The 16,015-nt window shown below is 43.3% G+C and overlaps 1 protein-coding gene across 1 annotated transcript in view; it reads right to left on the reverse strand.

Annotated features, from left to right (window-relative positions):
* adgrb1a (adhesion G protein-coupled receptor B1a) overlaps positions 1-16,015 on the reverse strand; it is a 691,398-nt gene that overhangs the window by 149,453 nt on the left and 525,930 nt on the right. The window contains exons 19-20 of the mRNA XM_070888471.1: positions 12,628-12,731; positions 3,718-3,820 (exon numbers count right to left, since the gene is read on the reverse strand). Coding sequence (XP_070744572.1) covers positions 3,718-3,820; positions 12,628-12,731 — 207 coding nt within the window. The remainder of the gene's footprint in view (positions 1-3,717; positions 3,821-12,627; positions 12,732-16,015) is intronic.

The raw sequence follows: 16,015 nt of genomic DNA on the forward strand, positions 1-16,015 counted from the left end.
TGATGATGGACATTGAAGTCCCCCACCCAGAGGACATCCTGTGCCTTTGCTACTCTCGGTGCTTCTTCAAAGTGGTGTTCAACATGGAGTAGTACTGATTCATCAGCTGAGGGAGGGTGGTAGATGGTAATCAGCAGGAGGTCTCCTTGTCCATGCTAGACCTGAAGCCATGAGACTTCATGGGGTCCGAAGTCAATGTTGAGGACTCTCAGGGTCACTCACTCCCGACTGCATACCACTGTGCCACCAACTCGGGTGGGTCAGTCCTGCCGGTGGGACAGGACATACCCAGCGATGGTGATGGAGGATTCCGGGACATTGGTTGAAAGGTATTATTCTGCGAGTATGACTATGTCAGGCTGTTGCTTGACTTGGGACAGCTCTCCCAATTTTGGCACAAGTCCCCAGATGTGAGGAGGACTTTGCAGGGTCGACTGGGCTGGGTGTGCTGTTGTCGTGTCCAAAGCCGGTGCTAAGGTGGTCCGTCCGGTTTTATTCTTATTATTGTTTTCTGTAGTGATTTGTTACAACTGAGTGGCTTGCTAGGCCATTTCAGAGGGCAGTTAGGAGTCAATCACATTGCTGTGGGTCTGGAGTCACATATAGGCCAGGTAATGATGGCAGATTTCCTTCCCTAAAGGACATTAATGAACCAGATGGGTTTTTATGACAATCCAGTAGATTCATGGTCACCATTACTGATACTAATTTTTTAGCTCAGTTTTGTAAAAATGTAACTGAATTTAAATTCCGTAGCTGCAGAGGTGGGATTTGAACATAAGAACGTAAGAAATAGGAGCCTGCTCCGCCATTCAATAAAATCATGGCTGATCTGATCTTGGCCTCAACTCCACTTCGCTGCCCGCCATAACCCTTGACTCCCTTATCGTTCAGAATTTGAAGTCACACTCTGGATTATTAGTCCAGGCCTCTGGATCACCAGTTCCGTAACTTCACCACTAGGCTACCGTTACTGTGCAATCCTTCATTCACGAGAATACTTGCAACAGCCGAATAATCTGCTAACATTCACTATCTTTGCTCATATCTGAAGACTGGGTGCTCGAGGAGTGCCAGCATCCTCAGCACCGTTGAAATTTGAAAGATGGAATGTGAGATTGCAATCGTCGATAGTGAAATCAGCTACTAAGTAGCAAGGAACTGCGTAATTGCACAGCAGATCAGTTAATATTTGCAGAGAGGACAGGTTATTGAGCTTTTGAGGCTGCAATCCTTCATTCACGCGATCAAATGGAGATAAGATTGCAAACCTATGTTCCTTGTGTGTGCAGAATCATCCCTTGTATATAACTTAAATATATTTCACAAAAAAGTCATATGTATATCACCCTTACTGTGCTGTGTATAAGTTAGCTCGTCCAAGCACAACTGGGCTACTGGGACTTCAATTTCAATTTCACTCTTGAAGATTGCAATTTCAATTTGGCTCATAAAAGCTTGCCAGATTCAAACACTCAATGAGTTGACACAATGAACTCCAGAGCTAGTTTTCATGCAATCAAAGCCAATTTTTTCAATCCAAATTCCATCTCCCAGGCAGACAGACAGTGCGATCTGAGATACCAAAGAAAGCAGGTGAAAAAGTATTTAAAACTTAAAGAAAGATTGAACAAATGATAGATATAGAGTATTCATTAGTTAAAAATAAAAAAGGTGGTCAAATAATTGATAGACGAGAGAATGGAAGAACAGGGAAGGAAGAATAAGCAGAAATCGAGGCCTGGAAATTAGGGGTGCAAACCGAGAGACGGCAAAATCCGTGGCGCCTAAATTGATGGGCAAGGGGACCACACGACATGGGTTTTCTTGTGTCATCAGGTGGCAACCAGAATAGTTTCCCATGCATTTCTTCCGCCATCACTTTAAGGATCGCTGGTTAGGCCGCTGTGGAAACAGAAAGAAAACCTGGCAGAGCTTCTGCTTCACAAGCTCCGACGAGTTTATGTCTAACGTGGCTGAAGGCTCCAGACACAGGACCCTTCATTGCACAATTTAATTGGGTCAGCAGTACTTTCAGGCAGCCGGCAGGGATGTAGGAAAGCAGCGCAGTCCAATATATTGGTGGACATGTCACTGCTGTATATCGGGTGCAAGATCCCGGCATGTGATATTAGATCTATCAGCCCACTTTCTTTGCCTGATCAATCCAGTGTCTAGGCCCAAATGTTTAAAACTTAGAGCTTCTATTCAGATTTATTGTTAGTGTTTTTTATTGATTATATGTCTAACACTGAAGTTTAAAAAAAAAGTTTGCAACATTGGAGTAGTTTCCTATTATGTTACCTTATATTAAGCAATCTATTTAGGTTATCATGCCCAGAATCACTGTAATACTTGTTTCAGGCTTTATAGCATGCAGGCTGAAAACTTTAAAAAATGGTTATCTCTTATGCACATATTCAAAATATGTATTAATGAATAGCTAGGAAAAATTCTGCAATTACTGAAAATTTGAAATAAAAATAGAACATTCTCTTTGTTCTTGGATTTTGCATGTTTGATTGGTGATCTTTACATGTTGCTCTCCCCTTCTGTGCTTTGGCCAGTCCTAAAAAGGGTCTTGAATACCTTTATGTCTCCAATTCTAATAAAGTCTCTACTTAAAACGTTAAACTATCTTTTTAGAATTTGGCCAATGCTGAACACTTACAGTCTATATTTGTTATATTTTTGGAGCATCAAGTTTAAATTAAACAACAAAGGAAGCCAATGGCATTAAAAGCTTGGCTCACCTGACTTAGAGTAAGAAAGGTGTAATCCAGGACTGGAACATATTCACTAAACTGACACTCCAGGGCCTGCTATATTGTCAAATGTCCTTTGAAATAGACATCAGATTAAGCCATGATCTGCTGATTCAGGTAGAAGTGAAAGGCCCAAATGGCATGACTTGAAAAGGAGCATTTCTCCCACAAGCAACATTGGTAAAAAGATTAATGATGATTTATTTAATTGTTGTTGTGAAATCTTGTTGCGTGCAAAATGTGTTCCACATATGCCAGCATAAGACAGTTTTTGCACTACTTCAAAGTAATTCAGTATGTGTCAAGTGCTTTGAGATATTTCTGAGTCGTGATAAAGCATTTTGCAAATGGAAGCCTTTCTTTTAAAAGGGAACTAAAGAAAGAACTTGCATTTGTATAGTGCCTTTCATAACCTCAGGACGTCCCATCGTGCTTCACAGCCAATGAATTACTTTTAGAAGTGCAGACACTATTGTAATGTAGGCCAATTTGCACAACAGAAATGAAATAAATGGATGGATCATCTGTTTTAGATGTTGATTGAGGGATAAGTGTTGGGAGACATCGGGAGAACTTCTCTGCTCTTCTTCAAATAGTGCCGTGGGATCTTTTATATCTGCCTGAGAGGGAAGACGTCTCGGTTTAACGTCTCATCAGAAAGACAGCACATCCAACAGTGCAGCACTCCCTCAGTACTGCACTGCAGTGCCAGTCTTGATTACGTGCTTAAATCTCGGGAGTAGGTCTTGAACCAACAAACCTCAGAGCCAAGGATGACAGCTGCAATTATTAATAAACCACAATTATTTGCTCAGATTTCCATTCTCTAACTCTTAATTTTATCTTGAATCTCTAAATTAAACAGAGTGAAAGTGTTCAGGTTAAAACATCGTGATGCATCCCCCAATTAAAACATGCACATGTAGTTTTCAGTTAAAACTAAATCACTTACCTTATTTCTTGTCTGAGTTTGTCCTATCAGGATGAGAGCATTTGATGAAATGATTGACAGGCAGAAGTTTATTAAAATTACCGACCGTTCTGACCGAATGTACCTGCAACGTACATTAGAAACGAAAGTTATAATCTAAGACATTACTTATGAAGGATCATTAGCCAGGTGGCCAATAGTTAGCATGATGTTTCAACAATTTTTTTCCATACACACCCTGTTCAGAGTAAAGTCCAATAAAGTGTGCCCGGGAATAGTGCAAGAGCTCCTCAGGTATTGGCCCAGTAACTAAAATGTTTGACTCCTAACCAGGAGGATCAGAGCTTTTCCCTGAAGCGCTAGGTTTGCCTCATCTCAGCTGGGTCCTTTCCTACAAATCTGGACACATTGTCCTTTACCTCAACGGTGTGGCATATTGTGTAGGAGTTCTGTCATGGCAACACAAGTGGGTGTAAATTATAAATATATTTGGCTCGCCAATGACTCAGATGGATAAGACAATCGGTGTCATATAAACCATACAGCTTAGGAAGGTTCCAATTTTGGTCCTGAGTCTGTGCTGAATTTTCTGATTGGAGCTGGATTGGCGACGGGGGGGCTACAACTGACTGAGTTAGGGAGGGGAAAAAAAATTGGTCAGAATTCCTAATTTACTACAAGTACGCAAGTGTGAATGTTGGGCGAGGACAGCATGTCTCAGATGTGATGCTTCCTGCAGTCAAATTGCCTGTCGACGCTCACTGGGTTCACACGTGAAAAATAGCCATTTAATTTATCAATGAATCAGAGGGTGATCAGTGCCCATGTAATCATATTCGAGCAAATCATCTTAAACAGGAAAGGAAGATTGGGGGGAAGGGGAGGGTGGGAAATTGGAAGAGGGGATATCACAATATATTTAAAGTACAGTAGCACAAGATACATTCATTTGGACCATAGAGTGTAATTCGTAAAAATTCTTTAAAAAGGATTGTCATAAAAACCCTTCTGGTTCACTAATGTCCTTTAGGGAAGGAAATCTGCCGCCCTTACCCGATCTGGCCTATATGTGACTCCAGACCCACAGCAATGCAGTTGACTTTTAACTGCCCTCTGAAATGGCCTGGCAAACCACTCCACTGCAAAGAGGTATACTCACTGTGGGAGTACCTTCATCACATGAACTGTAACGGTTCAAGAAGACAGCACCGCACCACTTTCTCAAGGGCAATTAGGGATGTGCAATAAATGCTGGCCTTGCCAGTGATGCTCACATCCCAGGAACGAATATTTAAAAATAAAATTATTTATCTCTCCGAAGCCAATAAAAACAATTTTCAATGAAAACTATGCTGCCATGAATATCACAAACATGGTTGGTTAAGGATAATTCCAAAATCTGCAGCTTCTAATAGACCTAAAAATGGACTACAAATTACCTTTTCACTTTACGTTAAAAAGAAATAAAGTAGCTAATCTCGGGTTGATCTAACTCTATATTGGTTTCAATCATGATGGATTTATGGCACTAGTGGAGTGCCGCAGGGCTCAGTGCTGGGACCCCAGCTCTTTACAATATATATTAATGATCGAGAGGATGGAATCGAGTGTAATATCTCCAAGTTTGCAGATGACACTAAACTGGATGGCAGTGTGAGCTGTAAGGAGGACGCTAGGAGGCTGCAGGGTGACTTGGACAGGTTAGGCAAGTGGGCAAATGCATGGCAGATGAAGTATAATGTGGATAAATGTGAGTTTATCCATTTTGGGGGTAAAAATACGAAGGCAGAATATTATCTGAATGGCGGCAGATTAGGAAAAGAGGGGGTGCAGCGAGACCTGGGTGTCATGGTTCATCAGTCATTGAAAGTTGGTACAGCAGGCGGTGAAGGCAGCAAATGGTATGTTCGCCTTCATAGCTAGGGGATTTGAGTATAGGAGCAGGGAAATCTTACTGCAGTTGTACAGGGCCTTGGTGAGGCCTCACCTGGAACATTGTGTTCAGTTTTGGTCTCCTAATCCGAGGAAGGACGTTCTTGCTATTGAGGGAGTGCAACGAAGGTAAACCAGACTGATTCCAGCAATGGCTGGACTGACATATGAGGAGAGACTGGATCAACTGGGCCTTTATACACTGGAGTTTAGAAGGATGAGAAGGGATCTCATAGAAACATATAAGATTCTGACGGGGCTGGACAGGTTAGATGCGGGAAGAATGTTCCCGATGTTGGGGGAAGTCCAGAACCAGGGGACACAGTCTTAGGATAAGGGGCAGGCCATTTAAGACTGAGATGAGGAGAAACTTTTTCACTCAGAGAGTTGTTAACCTGTAGAATTCCCTGCCGCAGAGAGTTGTTGGTGCCAGTTCATTGGATATATTCAAGAGGGAGTTAGATATGGCTCTTACGGCTAAAGGGATCAAGGGGTATGGAGAGAAAGCAGGAAAGGGGTACTGATGGAATGATCAGCCATGATCTTATTAAATGGTGGTGCAGGCTTGAAGGGCCAAATGGCCTACTCCTGCACCTATTTTCTATGTTTCTATGATTTGATTTCCAAATCATTGATTGATTTGCTGATTATACAGAATAAATGTCTACTACAACTGATCTTGAAAGTAAAAAACACACAGTCAAGGACTTTAATCTAAGGATAGGTGATTGACCCTCAGCTTTCATAAACATGGATCAGGTTTTCAATCAATGGACAGTGTACTACTCACTGCAGCGGAAAGAAACACTCAAGAGTGCTGAGGTGTTTTTGTACTCTTAACTTTTACAGATATGAAAATCTTATCTTTCATTAAATATATTTCCTTATAATATATCATGGATATTTTGTTAAAAGCATAAGCTATGATTTTGTGGCTAAATGCATTGGTTTAAAGCCATAAAGACTAGGAAGACTTGAAGTGCAATCTCAAAGCTATGCTGACTTACGAGATCTTAACCAAAGCAGATGCGGGGGCCATGAGCTCAGGCTAGGGATGGGAAATCAGGATTTCCACTCCTGATTGCTACTTAATGACCCCGACGGAAAGGGAGCACTGCGTGTGAAGACAAGGTAGAGTATGGAGGTGATATGTCTCCCCAACCCCTCTACTGCCAACACTCACTGTCTAGTCTCACACACGAAGTATGGCCACTTGGTGTGTAGAACAAAGCAAGTGTCCAAATAAATAGCATGAAGTGCCCTGAGACCTCAGCAATACCAACTAATAATAATTCACTGTCTAATGAAATAGAAAGGTGAGCCTTCCAATTATATTTTTTCCTGAATGTCAACTGTAATGTTTATGTATTTAAGTCATAATTTAAATATTTACAGACCAACTAGCGTCGCATTTCTTTGAAGTAAGGGTAATGGAAATCCACTGTGATTTTAAATGGACCGAAGTAACAATTATTTAAAAAAAAACAAGTTGCGTCATAATTAATAGTCACAGTGTTCTGGAGCACCTGACACTACTGTGTGACCCTACAATACTTTGTATTTTTATTTATTTCAATTATCACAAACAGGTATAATTTAACAATAGTCATGTGTTTCATATAACTTCCATATAAAAATACATTCTTGAACATTCATCTACAACATACAGCTATTTAATAGTGCAATAGGGTTGTACTGCAGGTTGCCTGTGATATAGGTCACTCACAGCCAGGACCGTTTTGTAGCACTTCCCACAATATAATTAGATCAATAATCTGTCTCATTTTGGCTCCTCTTCCCCAAAATAGGTAACTGAAGCCATCGCTCCAATTTAGGAGCTAAAGGATATATATTGGTTCAGCAGACTTTCACTGTTCCTGCAGCCAGTTTTATTTTCTGTTTCCAAATCAACTTTCTACCTTTCTAGTCTAATCCTTAATACTCATAATCTCACTCCTGTGTCTCCTGCCCGGATCAATGTAACTGTGACCTTTGTGTGAGTATTAAAATCAATATCAATCTGTGTTGGAGGCTCCCACCCCTGACCTCACTTGATTAACCACTGTACCACCTGTTGAGCTTTCCCTGCCTTGTTGAGACCAACACGACGTCAATCTATCAAAATATGCAATTGCTGTGTCAGAGATGTATTGGAAACTTAAAAAGGCTGCTCTGTTTTGATTTGTGGCGGAGGGGGGTGTTCCTCCTGCTCCTCACCTCCTCAGTGAAGCGTACATGGTACACTTATTCCTCCACAGGGCCATTTTCTTTTCAATTACAAATATTCAACCAGCTGCTCACGCTTCAAATTAGATGGGCTGGAGTGACAGGCAAGACAATCAACCAATCAATGTCCAAAGACCTGCCGACAGGCTCCACCAGTTGGATGGACTCACACACATCCAAGACCTGCTCAGCATGTCGCCAATGAAAATAGAGGCCCTGGAGGGGTAGCAGAAATTTTGCTTTGAAATTAAAGGGAAAACTTCTATTTTAGATTTTTATTGGGCAGACTATTAGTAGTCAAATGACATTACCAGAAATCATTCAAGGATTGCTTTAAAGGTAATTTTAATTGCTGTTGGCGTTAGTCTGAGTAAAAAAATTAGTATTGTAACAAATTTCAAATAAAAACGATTTTGCGTTTGTCTAAGTAAAAATAACTAATACGGTATCAATTTTCGAATTAAGATATTTTTGTAGTTCCCTACTTCCTTTCCACCCTTTCCTCAAGGGCTCAATTTTCACCAATGGTGTGTTTGAAGAGTATTTGGGGCCCAAGTACGCCTCCCAAAAAATCTTCCAAGTTTCCCCGTCTGATTTACATACCTGCGTCGATTTCCTTAACTCACCAGAAGCTTTTTCTACAGAAGCCACAGAAGCTGGCCTAAGAAGAACTGTAGTAACTCTGAGCTGTTCAAATTTTCCTAACTGGCCAGAATTGCCGCGAGTGGCAGGTTACTCCCCCTTTGACTGAAAAAAAAACCTAAAAAAATCGTAACTAACTGAGTTACGCTGATGCAAATTGATTGGGGAAAGTTGTATTTTTTAAACTTAGGCCAAAAAGAACTGCATTCTCCCTCCCAGGCCACCTATGGTCCAAACTCCCAAGGCCCCACCCACTGCTGGCCAAGAACGGGGAAACACTCATCAAGGACACCGAGGCTGTCAGGGCCCGCTGGAAGGAGCACTTCCAAGATCTCCTCAATTGAGACTCTGCCTTTGACTCGAGTGTTCTCGACTCCATCCCGCAGCACGTGACCCGCCACCACCTCAGTGAAACCCCAACGTTGCACGAGGTAGAAAAAGCCATAAAACAACTCAAGAACAATAAGGCTACAGGAGCAGATGGAATCACTGCTGAGACGCTAACATAGGGCGGAGAGGTGCTATTGGCGCGGATACATGACCTCATCTCTCTCATCTGGAGGGAGGAGAGCATGCCAGGAGATTTCAGAGATGCAGTGATCGTGACCATCTTTAAAAAAGGGGACAAGTCCGACTGCAGCAATTACAGAGGAATCTTCCTGCTATCAGTCACTGGGAACGTTGTCGCTAGAGTTCTCCTCAACCGTCTTCTCCCTGTGGCCGAGGAGCTCCTCCCGGAGTCACAGTGCGGATTTCGTCCCCTACGGGGCACAGCGGACATGATCTTTGCAGTGCGACAGTTGCAGGAAAAATGCAGGGAGAAATGTCAACCCTTATACATGGCCTTTTTCGACCTTACAAAGGCCTTTGACACTGTCAACCGCGAGGGTCTATGGAACATCCTCCTTTGTTTCGGATGCCTCCAAAAGTTTGTCAACATCCTTCGCCTGCTCCACGACAACATGCATGCCGTGATCCTTACCAATGGATCCATTACAGACCCAATCCACATCTGGACCGGGGAGAAACAGGGCTGAGTCATCGCCCCAACCCTCTTCTCAATCTTCCTCGCTGTCATGCTCCATCTTGCAGTCAACAAGTTCCCCACTGGAGTGGAACTAAACTACAGAAACAGTGGGAAGCTGTTTAACCTACGCCGCCTCCAGGCCAGGTCCAAGATCACCCCAACCTGTGTCGTTGAGCTACAATACGCGGACGACGCCTACATCTGCGCATATTCTGAGGCTGAACTCCAGGATATAGTCAACGTATTTACTGAGGCATACGAAAGCATGGGCCTTACGCTAAACATCCGTAAGACAAAGGTCTTCCACCAGCCTGTCCTCGCCGCACAGCACTGACCCCAGTCATCAAGATCCACGCGCAGCCCTGAATAACGTGGACCATTTCCCATACATCGGGAGCCTCTTATCAACAAAAGCAGACATTGATGCAGAGATTCAACATCGCCTCCAATGCGCCAGTACAGCCTTCGGCCGCCTGAGGAAGAGAGTGTTCGAAGACCAGGCCCTCAAATCTACCACCAAGCTCATGGTCTACAGGCTATAGTAATACCCACCCTCCTGTATGGCTCAGAGGCATGGACGATGTACAGAAGACACCTTAAGTCGCTGGAGATATATCACCAACGATGTCTCTGTAAAATCTTACAAATCCCCTGGGAGGACAGGCGCATCAACATCAGTGTCCTCGTCCGGGCTAACATCCCTAGCAATGAAGCACTGACCACACTCGATCAGCTTCACTGGGCAGGCCACATAGTTTGTATGCCATACACGAGGTTCCCTAAGCAATTGCTCTATGCGGAGCTTCTTCACGGCAAACAAGCCAAAGGTGGGCAGCAGAAACGTTACAAGGACACCCTCAAAGCCTCCCTGATAAAGTGCAACATCACCACTGACACCTGGGAGACCCTGGCCAAAGACCGCCCTCAGTGGAGGAAGTGCATCCGGGAGGGCGTTGAGCAATTTGAGTCTCAACGTCGAGAGCATGTAGAAATCAAGTGCAGGCAGCGGAAAGAGCGTGCGGCAAACCAGTCCCACCCACCGCTTCCCTCAACGACTCTCTGTCTCACCTGTGACAGTGTCTGTGGCTCTCGTATTGGACTGTTCAGCCACCAAAGAACTCACTTCAGGAATGGAAGCAAGTCTTCCTCGATTCCGAGGGACTGCCTATGATGATGATGATGTCTCGCTCATCTCTGTACCCTCCCCCCCCTTCATAATCTTTGTTCCTCTGATTTCGTAACATCTTTCCGACATTCCAGATCCGGAAACGCCTGGGCCATGGTGGGGGGGGCGAGATAAGTGGGTCGAGGGAAGGTGGGGGGGAGGCGAGATAAGTGGGTCGAGGTAAGGGGGGGCGGGGTGAGGTAAAGTACGGGTGAGGTAAGGGGGGTGCCGAGGTAAGAGGGCCGAGCGGCAGGAGGTCGGACAGCCGAGCAGGAGGTCCGGCAGCGGAGCGGGAGCGGCGGGTCCGGATTTTGGAACATTTTCCGGATTCTGGATTACCCCACCATGGATCGGCCCGGTGTCCGGATTCCGTAACATTCCAAATTCCGGAACTCCCGATTTCGGACACTCAACCTGTAATTGCAATGCCACTGTTTTTCTTTTTTTAATATTAATGTGACCAGCACGTTATGTTTTGTTCTGTAAGTCTTCCACTAACACATCAAGCAGTAGCTGTTGGATCGCAACATAACAGTGTGGTTATAATCTTCCTGGGCCCTGGGGTCACTTTCTTATCTCTATTGGTCTTTCAGCTTTTCTAAATATTGCAGCCTAGTAGGTCAGGACGTAGCTATTAATTATGTTATAATCAATATGGATAATATACAAAAAAATCTTTCCTAGTTAATCAATACAAAACAATTAAAAATTTAGAAAACTTTACAATTAATAACAAATTTTGTAAAATGGTTACAACACAGGAGGCCATTCGGCCCTTCGAGCCTGTGCTACCTCAACAGACCAAGAACAAGAAGATGTCTATCAATAAAATGTATTATAATGAAGTTTGACTGTGTTTAACTCAGGTTGCTCACTCTGTTTTACTGTTTTGTTTGTGTGACATTTTCTACTCCTAAAGAAGAAAAATATCCGTGTTAGAAATGAAGAACTTTTCCATTTTGGGCACTTAATATCGATATTGAGCAAATTCAGGTTAGATACAGCATAAGTAAGATGCAGAATAAAGCTCGCTTTACACTGTCCCAACAATGTACTTTCTAATTTCAATCAAAAAAAAAGAGCATCTCCTATTTCTGGCACTACCAACCTTGAGGCCTTTCTGAGTGAGATTGTCAATTTTGTTTTATGCAAGAAGTTCACATCTAGTAGCAACTGGGCTTAGATTGGCCAAATTAATTTAACACAGTACCCTTGCTGCCAGCAAAAAGAGAAGACCCGGATCCTATTCGGCTGGAATGAATTTCAACCATATTCCTAGAATGAAAGGACAGTGAGCCAATGTGATGCAGCATCATGTTTCCATTGCCTGCTCATTTTAATAATCACCGAAGGGGAATAAATATAAAAATAAAACCAGCAACATTTTGAAGTAGAGTAGAAAATTAGTCTTTTGGTCTCAAAGACAATGCGTCAAATGGACACCGGATTTCCTTATGAAGGAGGAGGAAAAATGAGATGGTGAACATCTCTGGATATATGAAGATGACCAAAGTGATCAACTCAAGAATGGTACTGGTTGGGGGATCAGAGCAAGTTGCTCGTTTATCTTACCGTCTATGGAACAACATGCCATCAAAACCACCAAGACAGAAGTGAGACTTTTTGATGGGGGCTGGGAGAAGAGTTGAAAACAAATTAAAGACAATAAAAAAACTAATTTAAAAAATGTGATTTGGAAAATATCCTGGAGACATTTATATAGCGTTAATGGATTCAAATTATTTATAATGACCTCTTTAGTCAAGGTCATCAACAAATATGCTGCATCAAGTAGGCCACTTCTTGAAGACTATTCTCCACTGGATCAACAGCTGGTAATTATTTCAGGTCTTGTGACTGCATATCAGCCAAATATATAACCCTTTGAATATAAGTTGCAATTCAGTTAAATTAAAAAAACAAAACTGTATATCATTACCTCCAGACAGATACATAAATAATGATTAACAGCAGGAGAGTCAATGAGGAAACTCCACAACCAACGATTAGAGTGACCGAAGGCAGGATCATTTTGTCCATGTTCTATGAGAAAGCCAGAACAAGGAAACTGTTAGAAGTCAGCACAATCAATGAACAGTTTCATGCAATTAATTATCACTATCATGTTTTAAATCAAGGTGCAATGCAAATTTATTTTACCCTAACAACTTAAACTACTGACTCATCTGGGGCAATATTATAGTACTTAATATCATAACTTGTCCCGTGAATAAAACGTTGCAAAGTCTCTGATGTGATACTTGACTAGAAAGACAAAGTTCCTCTAAAGATAAGTTCTTGTCACAATGGAGGGCTTTCAAACAGGCTTGTTCACAGAAGGCTCTTGTTGCAGAAGATACCAAACTGACTAAATTCCATCTTTTTCAGTGTTATCCCTTCTTCTCATGCCAGCAGCCTTCCAATACTTTGTTCAACGTTACATTCTTCATGCATAAGCCCGGTTAGGTTCATCGAGATATTCAACCGTGAAATGCATCATAAGAAAGCTTGATCCCTTTCCTTCCAATATCTACGCAAGTGCATCTTCCAGCAACAGCTGAATCAGGTGCAGGAACCCTGGCTGACTTTTTCTCCTCCTTGTTCCGGGTACTGTGGTCAACCGTAGCACTCCAACTGCTATCCCAGCTGAGATCAACTTATTCAACACTGAACGGAGATCAAAACTAGGACCTTCTTGCCCAGTAGAACTTGGTACCAAACTGTTTTGTGCATTTGCCCAATAAGCCTCATGGGCGGCTTTTAAAATTTAAATAAAGGTAACAATACCGCCCAGCAGAGTGGAGGTACACACCACTGCACACTTTGCAGTCTCCCACTGGCTGAATCCCAGTCACATCCATGCAACCATTAGGAAGCATTGGACAGATAAATCATTTCTTCATGAACAGAGAGGGAAAATCAGACAGAAAACTGCCTCTTCCTGTGGCCAGTTTCAGAGTCGCATCAGGCAGACACAAAGTTAGATACCTGCCCGTGCTGTATAAAAATAAAAAAGTAACAATCTGGTAACAGAAGAGTTGACTGTCTAATTGTCTGATCAATGCACTGTAAATCTATGGGCTGGATTCTCGGCTCAGTTGCGCTTCAGTTTGCGCTCCGGAGGGGCGGTAAATGGTATTTCTCGGCGTAATGCTGGACATCCAGCTTTTACTGCCCAGCTGGCAAATTTGGCTCATGGTTTGTGGCAGTGCAAAAACTTACTGCCCGCCCTCTAGTTTCACTCAAATCATAACGTCAATCATCGTACTACAGCCCCGGATACAAAATTCAGCCCCAATGGCTCATACAACGCCCCAGCAAACATCTGGTGTTCCCAGGGTGCAGCAGGCAGTATTGGCAATGTATTTAAATGGAGGGATGACGCTCTTACATCGCGGGTCACACTGACTGCAACGGTTGCGCACATCACTCTGCCTGAAGCTCCGACTTACAAAAGGCACTTTCATCTGCCATTACAGAGGCCTTACAACTTCCTGGGAATCCCTGGCTAAAGACTGCCTTAAGTGGAGGAAGAGCATCCGGGAGGATGCTGAGCATCTCGAGTCTCGTCGCCGAGAACAGGCAGAAAACAAGCGCAGGCAACGGAACGAGTGGCGGCAAACCAGACTCCCCACCCACCCTTTCCTTCAACCACTGTCTGTCCCACCTGTGACTCTGTAATTCCTGTATTGGACTGTACAGTCACCTGAGAACGCACTTTTAGAGTGGAAGCAAGTCTTCCTCGATTTCGAGGGACTGTCTATGATGATGACAACTTCAGTGAGAAAATTTAATGGAGGCATTACTAGTTCGCCAGCATATCATCCTCCATGCTATTGTGAGGTGGCGTCAAGCTAGAAGGGCTCTTGGCCATGTTGGCCTACGGATGAGGAGAGGCCGAAGATATCCGGGGAGGAGGGCTTGTCAACTCACGGGTTTACAGTCACCAATGCTCATCCCGCCAGCTCTCTGAGGAGCAGTGTGAGAGAAGGCTGCACTTCCGAAAGGAAGTGCTGACAGAGATATGCCATCTCTTACAGGCAGACCAATGCCTGGAACGCTCTGGAGGCAGCCTTCAATACTCCCTCAACATGTTTCCAATTCATTGTACTGTGCTGCATGTTGCACAACTTGGCCATCATGAGGGGCCAGGCATTGAGAGTGGGGATTGCATGCCCACCTCAGGAGGAGGAGGATGACGAAGAGGAGCCTGGCGAGGCCTCCATTGGATAGCCACCCCATCCACGGGGGAGGCAGCGTGGAGATTCTGCCGGACCAAGAGTCGTACGTCGCCAGCTTGTAATGGACCGGTTCTCCTAAATGGAGGAAACTGAGGGAATGGAGCTAATACAGGACACGTTATGTACGCCCATAAAGGCACATCTCCGGTGAACGTTGGAATGATACACAAGGCACCAATGGTGAAAGATGAATCATAAATTTTACAGCAAAAAATAACAAAAACTCTCCCCACCAAAATAAAACCGTACAATATATAACATTATGTTGCAGGGCACTGAGCAGCAATGACGTTCCTTAAATTAACAAATCATTTTTAACACCGTGATTTAGGGCTGGGGCGTAAAAACTTCCTTGTGTAAAGCCTGATTTTGCGCCCCCCCGATCATGGAATCTCATTTTTTGCTGAATTTTGCAGACTTGGGCGCAAACTTTTTCCAGGCGGTATCAGTACGCCCACCGCCGCCATTACCGCCCCGAAACCTCAAAAGCCAAAAATCCAGCCCGATATCTATAACTAACATAATAAGAACCATATATCTATGCACACTTACCATCAATTCTTTTCATTACGAATTTGTATCTGCAGTTATAAAAGAATACTGCCCATGTATACTGTCTCTCCCCACACACTCCCAACCTCGACCCACTCCCTGCACCTTCAGTGGAGGTAGTGCTCTGCCAGCATTGTCAGAGTTCTTTGATTACAGCGTGGCAAGCTTATATAATAAATGTGGACATATTGGAAATACAAAAATTAGGACAGAATGTATGACTTTGAAATGGATACTGATTACTTCTGTGTACCCTGGTCCAACTATTTCCCACTCTGGAACCCTGCTTCATTTGGAGACTACACTTGATCTAATCCTCCCCGAGTGCAATGTCACAGTACATTGACGAGTATAAAAATAAAAGCTTGTGCCGAGTATGCATCCATCACATTTCAGACATCACACACTCTGTTACAATGGAAACCATCTTAAAAAAAGTCAGTCATGTTAAAATTTTAAATCAGCTACAACGGTCCTCTGATTGATGTCGACAGTTTGCAAATAGCTACAAATTCTTGGATTTGCCTATAAAGA

Source organism: Pristiophorus japonicus, chromosome 1 (genome assembly GCF_044704955.1).
Source record: "Pristiophorus japonicus isolate sPriJap1 chromosome 1, sPriJap1.hap1, whole genome shotgun sequence".
Taxonomy (NCBI): Eukaryota; Metazoa; Chordata; class Chondrichthyes; family Pristiophoridae; genus Pristiophorus; species Pristiophorus japonicus.